Source organism: Leptodactylus fuscus, chromosome 3, assembly GCF_031893055.1.
Source record: "Leptodactylus fuscus isolate aLepFus1 chromosome 3, aLepFus1.hap2, whole genome shotgun sequence".
Classification (NCBI taxonomy): Eukaryota; Metazoa; Chordata; class Amphibia; order Anura; family Leptodactylidae; genus Leptodactylus; species Leptodactylus fuscus.
Genome location: NC_134267.1, coordinates 27,484,153 through 27,505,371, shown reverse-complemented (window position 1 = coordinate 27,505,371; position 21,219 = coordinate 27,484,153). Strand labels below are relative to the sequence as shown.

The 21,219-nt window shown below is 42.3% G+C and overlaps 1 protein-coding gene across 3 annotated transcripts in view; it reads left to right on the top strand.

The window, feature by feature from the left end:
- The window catches only part of MDGA1 (MAM domain containing glycosylphosphatidylinositol anchor 1), a 182,521-nt gene that overhangs the window by 88,003 nt on the left and 73,299 nt on the right, over positions 1–21,219 (top strand). For all 3 annotated transcript variants that reach the window (XR_012715302.1, XM_075267338.1, XM_075267337.1), the window contains exons 2-4: positions 9,474–9,613; positions 12,305–12,479; positions 19,980–20,176. Coding sequence is in view for 2 of the 3 variants with exons in the window: in XM_075267338.1 (XP_075123439.1) it covers positions 9,474–9,613; positions 12,305–12,479; positions 19,980–20,176 (512 nt within the window). In the remaining variant the exon portion in view is untranslated. The remainder of the gene's footprint in view (positions 1–9,473; positions 9,614–12,304; positions 12,480–19,979; positions 20,177–21,219) is intronic.

Below are 21,219 nucleotides of genomic sequence, written 5' to 3'. Positions count from 1 at the left end.
TACTATAATACTACTCCTATGTACAAGAATATAACTACTATAATACTACTCCTATGTACAAGAATATAACTACTATAATACTACTCCTATGTACAAGAATATAACTACTATAATACTGCTCCTATGTACAAGAATATAACTACTATAATACTACTCCTATGTACAAGAATATAACTACTATAATACTGCTCCTATGTACAAGAATATAACTACTATAATACTACTATGTACAAGAATATAACTACTATAATACTGCTCCTATGTACAAGAATATAACTACTATAATACTATTCCTATGTACAAGAATATAACTACTATAATACTATTCCTATGTACAAGAATATAACTACTATAATACTGCTCCTATGTACAAGAATATAACTACTATAATACTACTCCTATGTACAAGAATATAACTACTATAATACTACTCCTATGTACAAGAATATAACTACTATAATACTACTCCTATGTACAAGAATATAACTACTATAATACTACTCCTATGTACAAGAATATAACTACTATAATACTACTCCTATGTACAAGAATATAACTACTATAATACTACTCCTATGTACAAGAATATAACTACTATAATACTACTCCTATGTACAAGAATATAACTACTATAATACTGCTCCTATGTACAAGAATATAACTACTATAATACTACTCCTATGTACAAGAATATAACTACTATAATACTGCTCCTATGTACAAGAATATAACTACTATAATACTACTATGTACAAGAATATAACTACTATAATACTGCTCCTATGTACAAGAATATAACTACTATAATACTATTCCTATGTACAAGAATATAACTACTATAATACTATTCCTATGTACAAGAATATAACTACTATAATACTGCTCCTATGTACAAGAATATAACTACTATAATACTACTATGTACAAGAATATAACTACTATAATACTGCCCTCTATGTAGTTCTGCCCCTTTATTGCGGTACATCTTCTGCTCTTTCCATACTTCTATACTATGTAGCAGCTGTCAGGTGTTCTCTCCTTCCTCTACATGGTTAATCCTGAGCAGTCTCTTGTACGCGCCGCGGTATTATGTATTCTGCCTGGGTTACATCGGCTCCTTTAGGGAACCGTCCATGCCAGCTGCATTATAGGTAATTTGCATAATAATCTTGTGAAGTTTCCCCACCAGCCGCGCCATAAGATCCACAGTTATTGTAGGAGTCTTCGGGGGGATCTGCCATATAACAAGCTGCTTGACAGATCTGTAAAGACAACTATTATCTCGCTGCTTTCTGTGACTTGTTTGACATTAACTAAAGTAAGATTCTGTAATCTGACCAGGGGCATACACTAATGAGGGAGGGGCAAATCAATATGGTCCCCTCCTGGTGCAGCCCCCTTATCCGCTCCCTCAGTATCACCGGGGGTCAAGCAAATCAATGATCTAGAAATAACAAGAATGACTTCTCCATTGATTGTCAAGTGAGAGGATCAGCAGTGGAAGCAGTCTGTAATATGTAGTGTTTAGTATGTAGTGTATTGTCTGTGGTCTTTAGTGTATTGTCTGTAGTATGTGGTCTGTAGTGTGTAGTATGTGGTCTGTAGCATGTAGTATGTGGTCTGTAGTGTGTAGTATGTGGTCTGTAGCATGTAGTATGTGGTCTGTAGTGTGTAGTCTGTGGTGTTTAGTCTTTGGTATGTGTAGTCTGTATTCTGTGGTCTGTGACTAAAGAGAGAAATTTTCTTCTATTGTCAGCTTGATGGAAATAGGGACCGTACTGGGGGGTCTACACTGCTGTTACTCAGTAGAAGGACTGTAGTCATGGGTCTACTCTCCCGTTATTCTGTACGAGGGGGGTCTACTCTCCTGTTACTCAGTACTAGGACAGTAGTGGGAGTCTACACTACTGTTACCCAGTAGTAGGGGTCTATACTGTTGTTACTCAATAGTCATGGGGTGTACACTATTATTAGTTAGTAATGGGGGTCTACTCTGCTGTTACTCAGTAGTGGGGGTCTACTCTGCCGTTTCTCAGTAGTGGGGGTCTACTCTGCTGTTTCTCAGTAGTGGGGGTTTACTCTGCTGTTACTCAGTAGTGGGGGGGGGTCTACACAGTTGTTAGTCAGTAGTGGGGGGTCTACACTGCCTTTACTCAGTAGTGGGGGTCTACTCTGCTGTTACTTAGTAGTGCGGGGTCTACACTGCTGTCACTCAGTAGTGGGGGTCTACTCTGCTGTTAGTAGTGAGAGTCTACTCTGCATTTACTCTGTAGTGGGGTTTACTCTGCTGTTAGTCAGTAGTGGGGGGGGGTCTACACTGCCTTTACTCAGTAGTGGGGGTCTACACTGTTGTTACTCAGTATTGGAGGGTCTACACAGTTGTTACTCAGTAGTGTGGAGGGGTCTACACTGTTGGTTCTCAGTAGTGGGGGTGTACACTGTTGTTACTTAGTAGTAGGGGGTGTACACAATTGTTACTCAGTAGTGGGGGGTGTACACTGTTGTTACTCAGTAGTGGGGGGTGTACACAATTGTTACTCAGTAGTGGGGGGTGTACACTGTTGTTACTAAGTAGTGGGGGTTTACACTGTTGTTACTCAGTAGTGGTGTATATACTGTTGTTACTCAATAGTGGGGGTTTACACTGTTGTTACTCAGTAGTGTGGGGGATCTTCACTGTTGTTACTTAGTAGTGGTGTATATACTGTTGTTACTCAATAGTGGGGGTTTACACTGTTGTTACTCAGTAGTGTGGGGGATCTTCACTGTTGTTACTTAGTAGTGTGGGGGGTTCTACACTGCTGTCTCTTCATGTTCTTCCTCCTTCTTTCCACCTGGGACATGATGAATGGTTCTTCTCCATTCGCAGGCCCTGCAGTGGACTTTGCATCGGAGCTTCAGACCATTCCTCTGCCTTTTGCTGTCTATGGTGCACCAGGACGCAGTCGTCCATAAACAGATCCTCTGCTCTGCACTATTCACACTGGGCTACAAGGAAACCAGCGCTGTCCTACCGGTGGATGATACCAGAGAGCAGTGCAGATAATGGCGGTTTGACTCCTTCACTCCTCCAGACGCACACTCGGCTCTGCTATGTTTATATACTGATAGAATCAGCCACCATGGCAGACAGTGTGATCGTACAGACAGGTTCCAACAAGCCTTGTGTATAATGATTGTATAGAGGGACCTCGGCTACGTCACTGTTCACACCATCCATCCTGGGGCATTAGCGCTCGCCTGTCACACCGGCAGCTGTGAGATTGATGCCGGCTCAGAACTGGCTGCAGGTTAATGAATTATTCACATGTATTTCTAGATGCGATCTCCTCTACATAGTGTGTACAGGTACCTGACGCCGGCTGGGAGGAGCCGTCATGTCCGTAATATAAGCCGGAGATTTCTGTCCAGATCCCTTACACGGCCTGTTATATACATACATACATATATATATATATATATATATATATATATATATATACACAGTACAGACCAAAAGTTTGCACGCACCTTCTCATTCAAATAATTTTCTGTATTTTCATGATTATGACAATTGTAGATTCACACTGAAGGCATCAAAACTATGAAGTAACACATGTGGAATTATATACTTAACAAAAAAGTGTGAAAGAACTGAACATATCTCTTATATTTCGGTTCTTGAAAGTAGCCACCTTTTTCTTTGATTCCTGCTTTGCACACTCTTGGCATTCTCTTAATGAGCTTCAAGAGGTAGTCACCAGGAATGGTTTTCACTTCACAGCTGTGCCCTGTCAGGTTTAATAAGTGGGATTTCTTGCCTTCTAAATGGGGTTGGGACCATCAGTTGTGTTGTGCAGAAGTCAAGTGGATACACAGCTGATAGTCCTACTGAATAGACTGCTAGAATTTGTATTATGGCAAGAAAAAAGCAGCGAAGTAAAGAAAAACGAGTGGCCATCATTACTTGAAGAAATGAAGGTCAGTCAGTCTGAAAAATTGGGAAAACTTTGAAAGTGTCCCCAAGTGCAGTTGCAAAAACAATCAAGCGCTACAAAGAAACTGGCTCACATGAGGACGCCCCAAGAAAGGAAGACCAAGAGTCACCTCTGCTGCGGAGGATAAGTTCATCAGAGTCACCAGCCTCAGAAATCGCAGGTTACCAGCAGCTCAGATTAGAGAGCAGGTCAATGCCACACAGAGTTCTAGCAGCAGACACGTCTCTACAACAACTGGTAAGAGGAGGCTTTGTGCAGCAGGACTTCATGGTAAAATAGCTGCTAGAAAACCACTGCTAAGGACAGGCAACAAGAAGAAGAGACCACAAGGAATGGACATTAGACCAGTGGAAATCTGTGCTTTGGTCTGTTGAGTCCAAATTTGAGATCTTTGGTTCCAACCACCGTGTCTTTGTGCGACGCAGAAAAGGTGAACGAATGGACTCTACATGCCTGGTTCCCACCGTGAAGCATGGAGGAGGAGGTGCGATGGTGTGGGGGTGCCAAGCTGGTGACACTGTTGGGGATGTATTCAAATTTGAAGGTGTACTGAACCAGCATGGCTACCACAGCATTTTGCAGCGGCATGCTATTCCATCCGGTTTGCGTTTAGTTGGACCATCATTTATTTTTCAACAGGACAATGACCCCAAACACACCTCCAGGCTGTGTAAGGGCTGTGTGACCAAGAAGGAGAGTGATGGGATGCTACGCCAGATTACCTGGCCTCCACAGTCACCAGACCTGAACCCAATCCAGATGGTTTGGGGTGAGCTGGACCGCAGAGTGAAGGCAAAAGGGCCAACAAGTGCTAAGCATCTCTGGGAACTCCTTCAAGACTGTTAGAAGACCATTTCCGGTGACTACCTCTTGAAGCTCATCAAGAGAATGCCAAGAGTGTGCAAAGCAGTAACCAAAGTAAAAGGTGGCTACTTTGAAGAACCGAAATATAAGAGATATGTTCAGTTCTTTCACACTTTTTTGTTAAGTATATAATTCCACATGTGTTACTTCATAGTTTTGATGCCTTCAGTGTGAATCTACAATTATCATAGTCATGTAAATACAGAAAACTCTGAATGAAAAGGTGTGTCCAAACTTTTGCTCTGTACTATATATATATATATATATATATATATATATATATATATATATATAGGCACATATCTATTATATGATGTCACATGTAGATTGGATATCACCACTTGTATGAGCTGCCAATCAGCTGCTTGTCATTAACCCTCTGGCTATCAGTGATAATGGAATGATGATATTCAGTTTTACAGCATGCTGTAAAACAAGTGGCCACCCCTGTGCTGACATCTAGTGGATAGTGCAAAAACTGCAATATGCCACTTTCTTAAGGTGGTCGTCCTTTCAATCTTAAGGAGATCATCTTCTTCTTGGTTCTTTAAAGTTCTCTCTAGTGTTGCTGGAGCGACTTTGTCTCGCCATTCCTGAGGATTCGGATTAGACCATAATCTATACATTGTTTTGTGAGCTGCCTCATCATTGTAGTCAGGGTCATAGGGCTGAGGGTGCATGTCCTCAGGGGTGATGTGTTTTGGAAGGTGTACCTCACTATGTCACCATCAGAGGAGGGGTACCTATGTATGCCCTGTGTGTGCTGAGTCAGCAATCACCTCCCTGGAGTTGCCACCTCCAATAATGTAATATACAGCCTAATAATTTGGTATTAAGAGGACCTTCATCCACCCCGTCAGATCCAATTTTTTGCATCCATCGCCCTCCCTCCACTGATTCCAGAGCAGTTTTTTTTTCTTTAGCCCCCCCACCATTCCTGAGCAATTTACACCTAATCTGCTCTCTACTGTCAGGTGGGGGTCCCAGACTATCTACTTCAGTCCATCCCTGCCAGACACTAGAGAACTGAAATAGCAGATTGGATGCTGAAATGAACAGCTCTGATTGCTCGGGGGTGGTAGGGGCTACAGGAAAAAATGTAGCTGTACTGGAATCATTGGAGCAGAGTCTATTCTGGATCTGATGGAGCAGAGTCTATTCTGGATCTGATGGAGCAGAGTCTATTCTGGATCTGATGGAGCAGAGTCTATTCTGGAGCTGATGGACTGGGATCTATTCTGGAGGTGATGAAGCGGAGTCTGTTCTGGAGCTGATGGACTGGGATCTATTCTGGATTTGATGGAGCAGAGCCTACTCTGGATCTGATGGATCGGAGTCTATTCTGGAGCTGATGGAGTGTAGTCTATTCTGGAGCTGATGGACTGGGATCAATTCTGGAGGTGATGAAGCGGAGTCTATTCTGGAGCTGATGGACTGGGATCTATTCTGGACGCGATGGAGCAGGGGTCTATTCTAGAGCTGATAATGTTGTATCTATTCTGCAGCTGGTTAAGCAGAGTCTATTCTGGAGCTGATAAAGCGGAGTCTTTCCTGGAACTGATGGCATTGAATCTATTGTGGAATTGATGGAGTCAAGTCTATTTCTGGAGCTGATGTAGCGGAGTCTATTCTGGAGCTGATGGAAAGGGGTGTATTCTGGAGCTGATAGAGCAGAGTCTATTCTGGAGATGATGGAATTGAATGCATTCTGGAGCTGATGGCCTGAGGGTGTATTCTGGAGCTGATGGAGTGGGGTGTATTCTGGAGCTGATGGAGTGGGTTGTATTCTGGAGCTGATGGCCTGAGGGTGTATTCTGGAGCTGATGGAGTGGGGTGTATTCTGGAGCTGATGAAGTGGGGTGTATTCTGGAGCGGATGGAACAGGGGTGTATTCTGGAGCGGATGTAACAGGGGTGTATTCTGGAGCTGAAGGAGTGGGTGAAAGGTCTTTAAAGCAATAAGTGTAGTCTCTACAAGATCGGCCTCTTCACCGATCACCAATTAGCTGATCAATCCACCATCCGCAGGGACCGGACTCATCACGGGCGATCAATTCCTCCATTGTATTCTATAGATGAGTAAATCTGCCGATTCAGTAACATCAATTATCTTCTGGATGATTATACCATAATATGTATTAGGAGATAACAAACACGATGCATGGCCGAGGTCTCTTCTAGGACTCTCGAGTTGTATATATATGAATGATGTCATATAACATTGTGATGTCATACAGCAGCATTATGTGATGTCATAGACTGGCACAGACCTAGGTGGCGGGGGCATGGCAGTACTTATGTTGAAGCCGCAGGACATGCACATTTGTTTATGTAACACCCAGCTTTCCCACGGTTCACCGCAGCGCGCTATCAGCTGTCACTTACATAGGAAATTACAGCAAACAAGCGGCCAAACAGGAGCGAGCGCCTTCTCATACACCGACTCCTTGTATCTAATTAATGGCTCATTAACGTCTCCAGTCTGATTAATTATCTGTAAGGATCGGATACAAGACAATTAATAGAGCCGTCACTACATCCTGGGTCTTGTCTCTTCAGATTTCGGATCTGTCCATAGTTATTGGGTAAACTGATTGTTTATAGCATTTAGTATGGACAGTCGAATATTCTGTATTGTGTCTGGTAGTCAGGTCAGAGGGGAGGGGAGATGTCAATCATTGACGTCCATTTATTATATATACATAAAGATAATTTATAATCCTGAAGCCACCACCAGGGGGAGCTAAGTACATACATATACAGCACTCACCACTAGGGGGAGCTAAGTACATACAACTACGGCACTCACTGACCCTACAGGCACCACTAGGGGGAGCTAAGTACATACACATACAACATTCACCACTTGTGGGTGCTAAATAGATACACATACAGCACTCACCACTAGGGGAAGCTAAGTACATACACCTACAGCACTCACTGACCCTACAGGCACCACCAGAGGGAGCTAAGTACATACACATACAACATTCACCACTTGAGGGTGCTAAGTACATACACATACAGCATACAGCACTCATTGACCCTACAGCCACAACCAGAGACAGCTAAGTACATACACATACAGCACTCACCACCAGGGGGAGCTAAGTACATACACATACAGCACTCACCACCAGAGGGAGCTAAGTACATACAGTTACAGCACTCACTGACCCTACAGGCACCACTAGGTGGAGCTAAGTACATGCACATACAGCACTCACTCCTTCTCCACTTTTCAGGCTGTTTCCATTCTTCTGCTCCCTTTTCTAAAATGGCATTCACTCTGAAATCTCTGCAGTTTTATGGAAGTTTATGTAGAGGGGATGAGTGAGCAGGAACTGCAGGAGATAGAAGAAACCCAGGCTTAGTCTGCTGGAGCTAGATAGGAGATTCCTATCACAACCAGAGCATGTTACACTCATCAGTACAGTCAGTTAGAGATGAGCGAATAGTATTCAAAACTATGGTTTCGAATACCTTGCTCCATAGGAATGAATTGGAGCGGCCGGCGCTTAACCCCTTCCATTCATTCCTATGGGAGCAAGGTATTCGAAACATAGTTTCAAATACCATTCAAATCAACACTACAGTCAGTCCTTCTCACTATATGTCCTGCATGACTCTGGGGCAGTTTCAGAGTGAGAGATCAGTTATAGAGGAGATTCTCCTGTACTTACTGTGTGCAGTGTATGACAGCTAGTCTCTACCACCAGCTCAGGGAGAACTGCAAACCAGAGATAGAGCCAGTGGAGGGGAAAACTGTGGAATAATGCAGAACATAAGTTATATAATGTCCATAAGTCGTGTTACTTACCAAATGACTAAAAAGTTACTAAGCCAATCATCCTGTGAGCGCCCGGTCGGTGACCACCAGCCCAGCAGAGCGCCCGTCTTCTCCTTCCCTCCCATCCCTCCGGCACTTTCACATTTCTACCTGTCCCATTTACAGACGTCTCACGTAACTGATTCACTTTAACAAAGTGGAAAAGAGTCGCAAATAAATCCGAGTCCTGACATCGATTTAGACATTATGATATCAAAAAGATTGTGTTGTCAGATCAATAAGAGCGCGAAAACTCATCCGCGGCCCATTTACCGCCACATCACAGGAGCGCTTTATACTGCAGGAGTCTGATCGTTATTTGAGAGGAAGTTATATTTAGCTATGTCCTTTCTTCCCAGGAGATCAATGGGGCCTGATGGAGAGGACATTTAATCTTAATTACCGGCCTTGGCCGTCGCCGCAGCCCGCCTCGTACGTGGCCACCGGGGCTGCAGCAGAGGACTTGCCTTCTTCCTTTCTCTGTCCAAATTTTGACCAGAGCTTGTCAAGGATTTGAAAAATATCGCTGCTTTCTTCCAAAAACAGCGCCACACCTACCTAGTGGTTGTATCTGGTATTACAACTCAATACAGCAGAGCTGCAATGCCATGTATGAAGTGTGGACAGGTGTGGCGCTGTTTTTGGAAGAAATCTAATCCCCTACACCCAGAATAGAGAGAGTCATGCTCCTGTGGCCACCTCTCCATTCAGTCTGTCTTAGGGGTGCAGTCCCATGTAATTTTCTTGACATGATTTCCATGGGACTGTTCTGCGCATTAACCCACTCCTGTGTTTTGTTTGCAGCACCAGCTCAGGCCCAGATAATCCATGCCGGTCAGGCGTGTGTGGTAAAAGAGGACAACATGAGCGAGCGGGTCTACACCATCCGAGAGGGCGATACCCTGGTACTGCAGTGTCTGATCAGTGGACACCCACGGCCGCAGGTAGGAGACTGGTAAGGGGCAAGAAAATAAGACGTCTTGGAGAACCCCCTGTAAAGGGAGTCTGTGACCAAACTAGCAGATAGATCATACTGCGCCCAGATATTGCCATTTTGTCAATATGCAAATGAGCTATTTGGAGCAATAAGGGCACTGCCATTGCTCCGTACGGGCCCTCATTGCTCCAATTTATTAAACCTTTGCATTGGGTCCACTACTGTGTTCATACGGGCCTGGACCCGGCAGGGGGTCAGAATGCAGCTGTATAGATAAGATTTAGTGCAATGCTATCCCATAGCCCTGTATAAGTCCGGTTGAGGTCAAGGACCCGCAGTCACAATGACATTATCCGACCGCCTGATCCCCGATTTCTCGTCACATGATCACAAATAGAAATGTCTTTTTTGCCTTTTTATGTAGAAGCACATCCTAAGTCCTCCCGGAGTTCTTCAGGCTGAATCTATCAGGATGGTTTATTAAGTGGGCCGGATGACAATAGAGCCCTCGGCTCAGTTACTTGTAAGAGCCTTGGATGGCGGGCACAATAGCAGGGCGCAGCCACTTCTGCACAAATGTCTCCTCGTACATTTGTATAATGAAAGCTTCGGGAGATTGATTGCCGAGAAGAGCGTTGGTCGGAGCTTTTCATTCTTCCTCGCCTATTGATTGTCCCAGATTTCAGCATAAGTCCCTTTGTCCCCGGTTCGGGTCTATTACTTATGTAGCAGGAAGGATTTTATTACATTCAGTATAATGCAAGTGGAGGGGAAGCTTTTTGATGTATTATTTGGTGATCCCAGGAGTCTGACATATTGTGCCTCAGTTTATAGTGTCTTCTTGTAAGACAATGATACAATCTTACTTTCTGGAGGTTCTAAACACAAAGCTGAAGAGTTGGGATCCGAGGAAGGAGATGATTGTTACTGAGACACAGGACAAGGGCAAAGAATTGTTATTAGTGCTGTCTCCTTAGAGGAGATCTGGGGCGGAAATGACTAGAACTTGTAGGTTTTATATAACATGGTCGAAAGCAAATTATCATCACATCGAAAAGCCAAATCAGGCTGAGATATGATGGATGATGGGTGGTGAGTGATAGAAGAGGTCTGGAGACTGATGGGTGGTTAGTGATAGAAGTCTAGAGACTGATGGGTGGTGACTGATAGAAGAAGGCTGGAGACTGATGGGTGGTGAGAGATAGTGATAGTGATAGAAGTCTAGAGACTGAAGAGAGGTTAATGATAGAAGTCTGGAGACTGATGGGTGGTTAGTGGTGGAAGAAGTCTGGAGACTGATGAGTGGTGAGTGATAGAAGTCTGGAGACTGATGGGTGGTTGGTGATAGAAGTCTGGAGACTGATGGGTGGTTGGTGATAGAAGTCTGGAGACTGATGGGTGGTTAGTGATAGAAGAAGTCTGGAGGCTGATGGGTAGTTAGAGATAGAAGTCTGAAGACTGATGGGAGGTGAGTGATAGAAGATGTCTCGAGACTGATGGTTGCTGAGTGATAGAAGAAGTTTGGAGACTGATGGGTGCTGAGTGATAGAAGAAGTCTGGAGGCTGATGGGTGGTTAGTGATAGAAGACGTCTGGAGACTGATGGGTGGTTAGTGATAGAAGAAGTCTGGAGGCTGATGGGTAGTTAGAGATAAAAGTGTGAAGACTGATGGGAGGTGAGTGATAGAATATGTCTGGAGAATGATGGGTGGTAAGTAATAGGTCTGGAGAGTGTTGGGTAGTGAGTGTTAGGTCTGGAGACTGATGGGTGGTGCGTGATAGAAGTCTGGAGACTGGTGGGTGTTGAGTGATAGAAGAGCTCAGGACATTGATTGGTGGTGAGTATTAGAAGATGTCTGGAGACTGATGGGTGGTGAGTGATAGAAGTCTGAAGACTGATGGGAGGTGAGTGATAGAAGATGTCTCGAGACTGATGGGTGCTGAGTGATAGAAGAAGTCTGGAGACTGATGGGTGCTGAGTGATAGAAGAAGTCTGGAGGCTGATGGGTGGTTAGTGATAGAAGACGTCTGGAGACTGATGGGTGGTTAGTGATAGAAGAAGTCTGGAGGCTGATGGGTAGTTAGAGATAAAAGTGTGAAGACTGATGGGAGGTGAGTGATAGAATATGTCTGGAGAATGATGGGTGGTAAGTAATAGGTCTGGAGAGTGTTGGGTAGTGAGTGTTAGGTCTGGAGACTGATGGGTGGTGAGTGATAGAAGTCTGGAGACTGGTGGGTGTTGAGTGATAGAAGAGCTCAGGACCTTGATTGATGGTGAGTATTAGAAGATGTCTGGAGACTGATGGGTGGTGAGTGATAGAAGTCTGGAGACTGGTGGGTGTTGAGTGATAAATGGAAACTGAATGTTAGTGACTCATATGAGACAGATGATTGATTATTGGAGATAACAAGAATAGACTGATAGAGCGAACAGGATAATGGAGAGAGAGAAGAGACTGAAACCTGGAATGAGAGATGTGAAATGGTTGAAGACTTTATATGGAGAGTTCTGGAGAAGCTCCTTATAGGAGGAGAACTATAAGAAAGTGGGAGATTGTCATGTGATAAATCTTCAGAGAAAGTGAGAGATGGTTGAGAAGTGTTAGTTGGCTGAAGATCTTCTGTGACTTGTAGTGAAAACTTTATCTGATCCTTCATTTTAGATCAGTTATTAATGGAGGATTCCACTTGTTTTCTAGGTACGGTGGACAAAAACTGCAGGCAGCGCATCAGAAAAGTTCCAGGAGACCTCCATCTACAACGAGACTTTACGCATCGAGAAGGTCCAGAGGATGCAGGGAGGTCGATACTATTGTAAAGCCGAGAATGGGGTTGGGGTCCCGGCCATCAAGTCCATTCGAGTAGATGTGCAGTGTAAGTCATTTGAAGGCAGCCCAGCTTATTCCCACAGTTCTATCATGTGTCTGGCCTTCTCTGAACCCAACCAGGACTCAACATTATATGAGCATGTGCTGAGGAGCAAAGGACCAGAAATCAGTGCTGGAATTATCCGGATACACCACAGCTCTCTATACACACCATTGGTCTTATAGGGAGGCATAATGTGCAAAGATTTATCCCTAGTCATCTGGCCTCATCCCACTTCTGACACCAAAAGTAGCTCCCAATGTACTTCATGATGACCAGTCCTCAAACCACCAGTGATGTTCTATTATCACCATGACCTATGCACACATTAGGGGTGGAGGTCTACATTCAGATTCACTTTTTTCTTTCAAATGTCAGGGAACCTGAGATATGGGGAGCTATTTCTGTTCCTGGTAGTGTAAAGGTTAAGGTTGTTGCGGGCTGTTGTATTTGCTTCCTTGGCCTCTTCCACCTTAACCTTAGTAAATACCCTAGTAGTCGGACCACCACCAATTGGGAATCCCTAATAATACGTCGTACTGATATACGGAGCCCTTTAAGTTGGTTGTTGTGGTGATCATTGGGCACAGCATCCCCAGTAAGGTGTCCATCCTGATCATGGAGAAGTAGACTATGACCTATGACCCCACCTCTCAGCGGTCTCTGACTTTGGAATTACTGTTGTATTTTCCCTAATATTAATAGAAATGAGTTCACTCCTAAGGGTAAATCCCTCCAGACGACCCCAGGGCTTCAATTTGTGCCCTTTCTCTGGTCTCTTTGTCCACAGCCTTGTATCAGTGATGTTGAGTTCTGGAACGTTCATCATTAAAACACAGACTGTGTTACTAAATCACATCTAGAACTATGGGGTGAATGGAGTGGCCTACAGCCTTGTCATACTAACATCTACTCTTCACATGGACTTGGTACAATGATGCTCTGTGCAGTGATCTGACCATGGATAGCCTGGATCTTGTAGAGGCTGATCTCTGACCACTATTATATGGAGCTGGGAGGGTCAGGAACATGGAACCAACCATTGTGAAGATCCAGGAAGAGTTATTAGATCAGTGACCACTGTACAATCTCTTAGGTCCATTCTGAAATTTCCCCATTGTGGGACTATTAAAGGATTATCTTATCTTAACAACCATAGATAACGGCAGCTACCACCATGGGAACCAGAAGCTCATAGAGCCCAAGGGATGACTAACAGGATATATAGGGTTGTCCAGCAGGTATAGTAGGTGATAAATGTGGTCCACCTTTGTCTGCTTTACTGTCAGTGGGGGTCAAGACAGAGTCACTGTTACCAATCCTGGAAAAGAGAAGGAAAATGGATGATGGAAAAGTATCAACGAGGATGAAGAAAAAGGAGAGGAGGCAGAGGGAAGAACAGAAAGAAACGCCAAGGAAAGGAAAAGAAAGATACTGTATAATGTATATGTAGCGAGCTCCCTCTAGTGGTGACTATATGATGTGTATGTAGCGAGCTCCCTCTAGTAGTGACTATATAATGTAAATGTAGTGAGCTCCCTCTAGTGGTTACTGTACTGTATAATCCGTACTGTATAATCTGTATTCAGTGAGCTCCCTCTAGTGGAGACTGTATAATCTGTATGTAGTGAGCTCCCTCTAGTGGAGACTGTATAATCTGTATGTAGTGAGCTCCCCCTAGTGGTGGCTATATAATGTGTATGTAGTGAGCTCTCCCTAGTGGTTACTGTATAATCTGTATGTAGTGAGCTCCCTCTAGTGGAGACTGTATAATCTGTATGTAGTGAGCTCCCCCTAGTGGAGACTTTATAATGTGTATATAGTGAGCTCTCTCTAGTGGAGACTGTATTATCTGTATGCAGTGAGTCCCCCCCTATTAGTGACTATATAATCTGTATATAGTGAGCTCCCCCTAGTGGAGACTTTATAATGTGTATGTAGTGAGCTCCCCCTAGTAGTGACTGTATAATCTGTATGTAGTGAGCTCCCTCTAGTGGAGACTGTATAATCTGTATGTAATGAGCTCCCTCTAGTGGAGACTGTATAATGTGTATGTAGTGAGCTCCCCCTAGTAGTGACTGTATAATCTGTATGTAGTGAGCTCCCCCTAGTAGTGACTGTATAATCTGTATGTAGTGAGCTCCCTCTAGTGGAGACTGTATAATCTGTATGTAGTGAGCTCCCCCTAGTGGTGGCTGTATTATCTGTATGTAGTGAGCTCCCTCTAGTGGAGACTGTATAATCTGTATGTAGTGAGCTCCCCCTAGTGGTGGCTATATAATCTCTATGTAGGAGTTTTATATCTGAACACCAGGTCTCTTCCTGTTATAGAGCTATATTATAGAATTAATCTGCACAGATTATATAAAAGCTGGAGATTGACTTGAGCTTCTAAGTAACCCTGAAGCAGAATGTAAATCAGTTCAGTTTAATTTACCAGGAACATTTGGTTCTGGAAATCTCCGGGGATCGCAGTAACATATTGCATCCAGTTCTGGCATTTGCAACTTTATATTAAGTCCTGAAGATCCACAATATTTGTCGCTGCGGTGCTGCGACTGTTTCTTACATAAGAGGAGTTGGCGATGGTAAGAACATCAGTCACTCGAGCCACGGGGTGATGGGTACCCAGAGGCTTCCCCACCATCTTGCCAGCTGTCTGGCTTTTTTATGGAGCTGTGTGATCTCATGGCTCAGTGACACCATGTTTAGATGAGATGTGGAACAGAAGACGACTGAAGAGCTGCTCTGTATCTGGAGTTGATACCATCTGTCCTGGCGGATAATGTGCAGGTCCTGGAATAGTGGAGAAGCCTCCTGTCACCGCTCCAGCTCTGCCCTGTGCGCTCCGCTTCTCTCCTGGCTAACTCTCCTCCTCTCTGTTCCAATTTCTTCTCCTAGTACGACATAACCTGGACTTCCAGCTGACTGTAGTGACAATCTCCAGGAGAAGCGTCGCCGGGACATTCCAGAATCTCGTTATCATACACAAATTGATTTGATTAGATCTCTCCGGGACGCCAAAGTCTGATTTCAATTTAATTTCTTTAAAACAATCAGACTTTTTGTTCTTTTTCTATTTTTGCCTAAAGATGAGCACCGTTCCTATCAGAGGAGAGCTCATGGCGGGCCCGGGAAGATCTAAGTAACAGCTAGTCTCTAGTATTCATCTCATGGGCTCAGCAGGGCGGCCACACAAGTAATTATGTTTCCAATGTATTTGGTTTAGTATCAAGTGTTACAAAGTGGAAGAATACAAAGGAGGAGGAAGATTTACAAATAGGAACATTGTCACACTGAATAATGCAAGACCGGACTAGACATAAAAAGAAAATATAGTCCCCGGTCACCGTCTATTCTATTCAGTCTGCTCCGAGTAATTACAATAGTGAGAGATTCCTACAGGTAAGAAAATAACTGCGATAGTAATAACTGCAACTATGTACAAGAATATTACTACTAAATTACTGGAATTACTACTATAATACTGCTCCTATGTACAAGAATATATCTACTATAATACTACCCTATGTACAAGAATATAACTACTATAATACTGCTCCTATATACAAGAATATAACTACTATAATACTGCTCCTATGTACAAGAATATAACTACTATAATACTGCTCCTATGTACAAGAATATAACTACTATAATACTGCTCCTATATACAAGAATATAACTACTATAATACTGCTCCTATATACAAGAATATAACTACTATAATACTGCTCCTATGTACAAGAATATAACTACTATAATACTGCTCCTATGTACAAGAATATATCTACTATAATACTACCCTATGTACAAGAATATAACTACTATAATACTGCTCCTATATACAAGAATATAACTACTATAATACTACTCCTATGTACAAGAATATAACTACTATAATACTGCTCCTATGTACAAGAATATAGCTACTATAATACTACCCCTATGTACAAGAATATAACTACTAGAATACTGCTCCTATGTACAAGAATATAACTACTATAATACTATTCCTATGTACAAGAATATAATTACTATAATACTACCTCCTATGTACAAGAATATAACTACTATAATACTATTCCTATGTACAAGAATATAACTACTATAATACTACTCCTATGTACAAGAATATAACTACTATAATACTGCTCCTATGTATAAGAATATAACTACTATAATACTATTCCTATGTACAAGAATATAACTACTATAATACTATTCCTATGTACAAGAATATAACTACTATAATACTACTCCTATGTACAAGAATATAACTACTATAATACTACCTCCTATGTACAAGAATATAACTACTATAATACTGCTCCTATGTACAGGAATATAACTACTATAATACTACCTCCTATGTACAAGAATATAACTACTATAATACTGCTCCTATGTACAGGAATATAACTACTATAATACTACTCCTATGTACAAGAATATAACTACTATAATACTGCTCCTATGTACAAGAATATAACTACTATAATACTGCTCCTATGTATAAGAATATAACTACTATAATACTGCTTCTATGTACAAGAATATAACTGCTATAATACTGCTCCTATGTACAAGACTATAACTACTATAATACTGCTCCTATGTACAAGAATATAACTACTATAATACTACTCCTATGTACAAGAATATAACTACTATAATACTGCTTCTATGTACAAGAATATAACTGCTATAATACTACTCCTATGTACAAGAATATAACTACTATAATACTACACCTATGTACAAGAATATAACTGCTATAATACTGCTCCTATGTACAAGAATATAACTACTATAATACTACTCCTATGTACAAGAATATAACTACTATAATACTACTCCTATATACAAGAATATAACTACTATAATACTGCTCCTATGTACAAGAATATAACTACTATAATACTACCTTCTATGTACAAGAATATAACTACTATAATACTGCTCCTATGTAGAATATATTATTGTCAGTCCCTACATGACTTTCTTACATTACTATTTTCCCTCCTTTGTCCTTCCTTCTTTATATTTCTGGTTTCTTCGTGTTCCGCTCTCGCGGCTCGGCTCGGTGGGGGATCAGCCTCTTACAAGTGAAGTGTTATTTGTTTCTCTCAGGCAGCGGTTTATCAGTATGAGAGGGGTCAGGCGGTGGATAAAGGATAGAGGAGGGGTTGACTCTCCAGAGAGGATTATTCATTAAGTGATGAGCGCCGGGGTCTTGTCTTCTCCCGGTTGACGTTCTCATCGATCAGCATCTTCCATCTCATTAATTAATGTCTCTTTTATTTGGTCATTCTCTCTTATACACAAGACATCTGACGCCTCTTATTAACCCCTGAGTTACTGGCCCGTTTACTGATATTGCATGTAGATGGAGGATTACATATATAACATTGCCCTCATCCTCTCTCACCTTGACTTCTGTAACCCGCCTGTTTCCTGTCTCACTTCCATCCTGGGGCTTTTTCGGTATGTCCGCTGCTCCACCTCCACCTGTACTATCTATAGACTCTTGCTTAGAGTCTATAGATATCTCGCAGGTTAGCATAGCCAGCAGGCAAGCAGCTGCCCAGGATCAAGCATAGCTAATAACTAATTAACCAATGGTGACATTGCATGCTTGTATAGCTCAACTCCATCTCATGAAGCATCATAGTCCATGACTATAGACCATAGAACACGTAATACATCGGACACTCCTTGTATATCGCTGAGGTAGACACTGATTGATAAATGTTTTTGCCTACTGGTTAGATGAACATAATGGCGTCCTTCACTATTTTTTTGTCAATTTACCGGGGTGTCTCATTTTACCTTGGCCCAACACACAACATGGCTGCCACTGATCTTAAAGAAAGTGTTCTTGAACTTCCATCAAACCTCACCATAGCAGGTCATCTAGATGAGCAAAAGTTCAGTGTTTTTGGTCTTTAGGGAGTTGTCAGGATATTTTCTTTGTTCATATCTTGGGTGATTGTGGGTTGGTTTCTTTGATGGTGGGTTCATTCCTTCATAGTTGAGTTCCATATGTTTTGAGGTCTGGTTTCTTGGTTGATGGGTTGACTTCTTAAATGGTAGGCTGCTTTCTTGGATTGTGGATTGAACTCAGACAATGTGTTTGTTTCCTGGATGGTGGGTTTTTTCTATGAATTGTGGGTTTCTTGGATGGTGGGTTGGTTTCTTAAATAATGGTGGTTGGTTTGGTGGGTTGGATTCTTGAATGATGGGTTTGTTTCTTGGATGGTGGGTTGGTTTCTTGGATGGTAGGCTGGTTTCTTGGATGGTAGGTTGGTTTCTTGGATGGTGGGTTGCTTTCATCGATGGTATGTTGGTTTTCAGTGGTGGGTTAGTTTTTTGAACATTGGGTTGGTTTCTTGGATGGTGAGTTGGTCTCTTGGATTGTGGTTTGAACGCTCAGATTTTGGGTTGCTTTCTTGGATAGTGGTTTTGTTTCTTGAATGGTAGGTTGATTTCTTGGTTGATAGGTTCATTTTTTGGATGGTCGGTTGATGTTTTGGGTTGGTGGTTTCTTGGCTAGTTTATTTGATAGTTTTTCTGCTATACTGAGTTGATTTCTTAGGTAATTGTTTTTGGCAAGTTGGTCATTTAGATGTTGGTTAGGTTCTTGAATGGTGGAATTTTTTTTATAGTATATTAATTTCTTGGTTGGTAACTTGAATAATCGCTGTTTTTATGGATTGTTGTGTTGGGTTTATAGATGGTGGGTATGATTTTTTTGGATGGTAGGCTGTTTCATAGATAATGGGTTGGCTTCCTGGTTAGTTATGGTTACTTGTATAGTGAGTTATTGGATGATGGTTTGTTTCTTAGATCAAGGATTGCTTTCTTAGATGGTGACCTACTTTGCTTTCATGAATAGTGGGCTAATTTCCTGGCTGGTCTGGTTTCTTGGATATTGAGTTGGGGGTTTTTTAATGCTAGGTGTGGTTTCACGACTGTAGAGTTAGGTAATTGAATATTGGATTCATTTCATGGATAGTGGGTTGGTTCTTTGAGCTTTAGATTTTTTTTCCTCTGGCTATTCAATGATGAGTAGGTTATCCCATTGGTCAGTAGGTTCCTTGGGTGATATTTTTTCTTTCTTGGATGGTGGATTCCTTCTATGAATATTGTTCTATATTCTTTAATATTCATTGATCAGTTGCTTTCATTATTGGTTTCTTGAGTGATTGGTGTTCACTTCTTGGATAGTGGGCTGGTTTTGTGTATCTTTGGTTAGTTTCTTGGATATTCGTTGGTCTGTTGGGTTGGCTCTTTGGGTGATGGGACTGTTTGCTTTATATATCATTCTTTAGTTGGTGGATGGTTTCTTGGGTGATGGGTTGTTCTTTGGGTGGTGATTCAGTTCCTTGACCAGTGTGTTGCTTTCTTGTAGGGTAACCTAGAGAGAGCAATCCTCAACATATAACTATAATGGCATTCTACATTACAAAGCTTATAAATGTGCACTGCAACCCTTCCCTCCAGATCTAGATGAACCCATTTTAACCATTCACCAGACCATCAGTGATGTACGAGGAAGCTTCTATCAGGAGAAGACCGTGTTCCTGCGATGTACTGTCAGCTCCAACCCACCCGCTCGCTTCATCTGGAAACGGGAAACAGAGACTCTGTCACACAATCAGGACAATGGTGTCGACATCTACGAGCCTCTCTACACCCAGGTAAGATCTAATACATTGTCACCTGTAAATAAAACGTCTTGGGCTGTCCATGTGTTGTGATTGCTTGTATAGGGCCAATGGATAATAGGATAATGTGGTAAAATCTGTCATATTGAACATCTTTCTGTTGTGCTGACCTTGATAAATCTGCCCCATTGCATCCAAGCTGAACATATAACAATCCCTTGTCACTCACCTGATAAATGAGAGCAGATCAGACTTACCTGCAGTCCCATATAAACTGGTCCTAACCCATCACTAGATCCCATCCCATTGTTACTATAACAAGCCCATCTCGGGAATTACTGGTGATTGTTACATGGAATGAATGAGATTTACTCTACAGGACGTCTGGCCGCCTTCTGGTTGTCTAACCCACTACCAGTAATAATGATAAGGGATGAACAGGATGAAACATTACTGTCTGCGCACAAAGTCAATTCATCAATCAATACTCTCGCAACGTTCTTGGCCTCTAATTTACACAAAGTCTTCATTCACCGGAGCCATCTAAAGTGACTTATCTATCACTGTCCAAAGAGCAGATAATAAGAAGTGAAAAAAAGTCATCTGAAAAGTAACAGGAATAAAAATCTGGAGCCCGGGGGTAGGCGGGGGGAAGGTGGGGAGGGACAGCACCATTGTCTTCTCTTTCCCTAATCCTTGTAAATCTCCATCATTACTTCTGGCAGGTTGTAAGATACATCCTTCACCATCATCATCCTGAATATCGGCACACTACAGGGTCTATGGGGACTATTGTATGAAGCCAATTATTATGCTGGTTCTACTTATTGGACAATCGCTCAATGGCTTAGACAATTTATGGGATCCAGATGACCTGGGGCCGTCTTGGCTGCAGCACAGCCTGGGAGCTTTATTTCAGATGTATCACATGAGCCGTCCGGAGATTATTCACCTAGTCCAGGGATCTGTGGATATTGGCTAATATCTGTCATATGTAGGAGCTTATCTGCAAATCTTATTCCAATGGAGCGTGGATATAAGTCAATGAAGAGCAGAAGCCCCTAAGTCTGACTCGC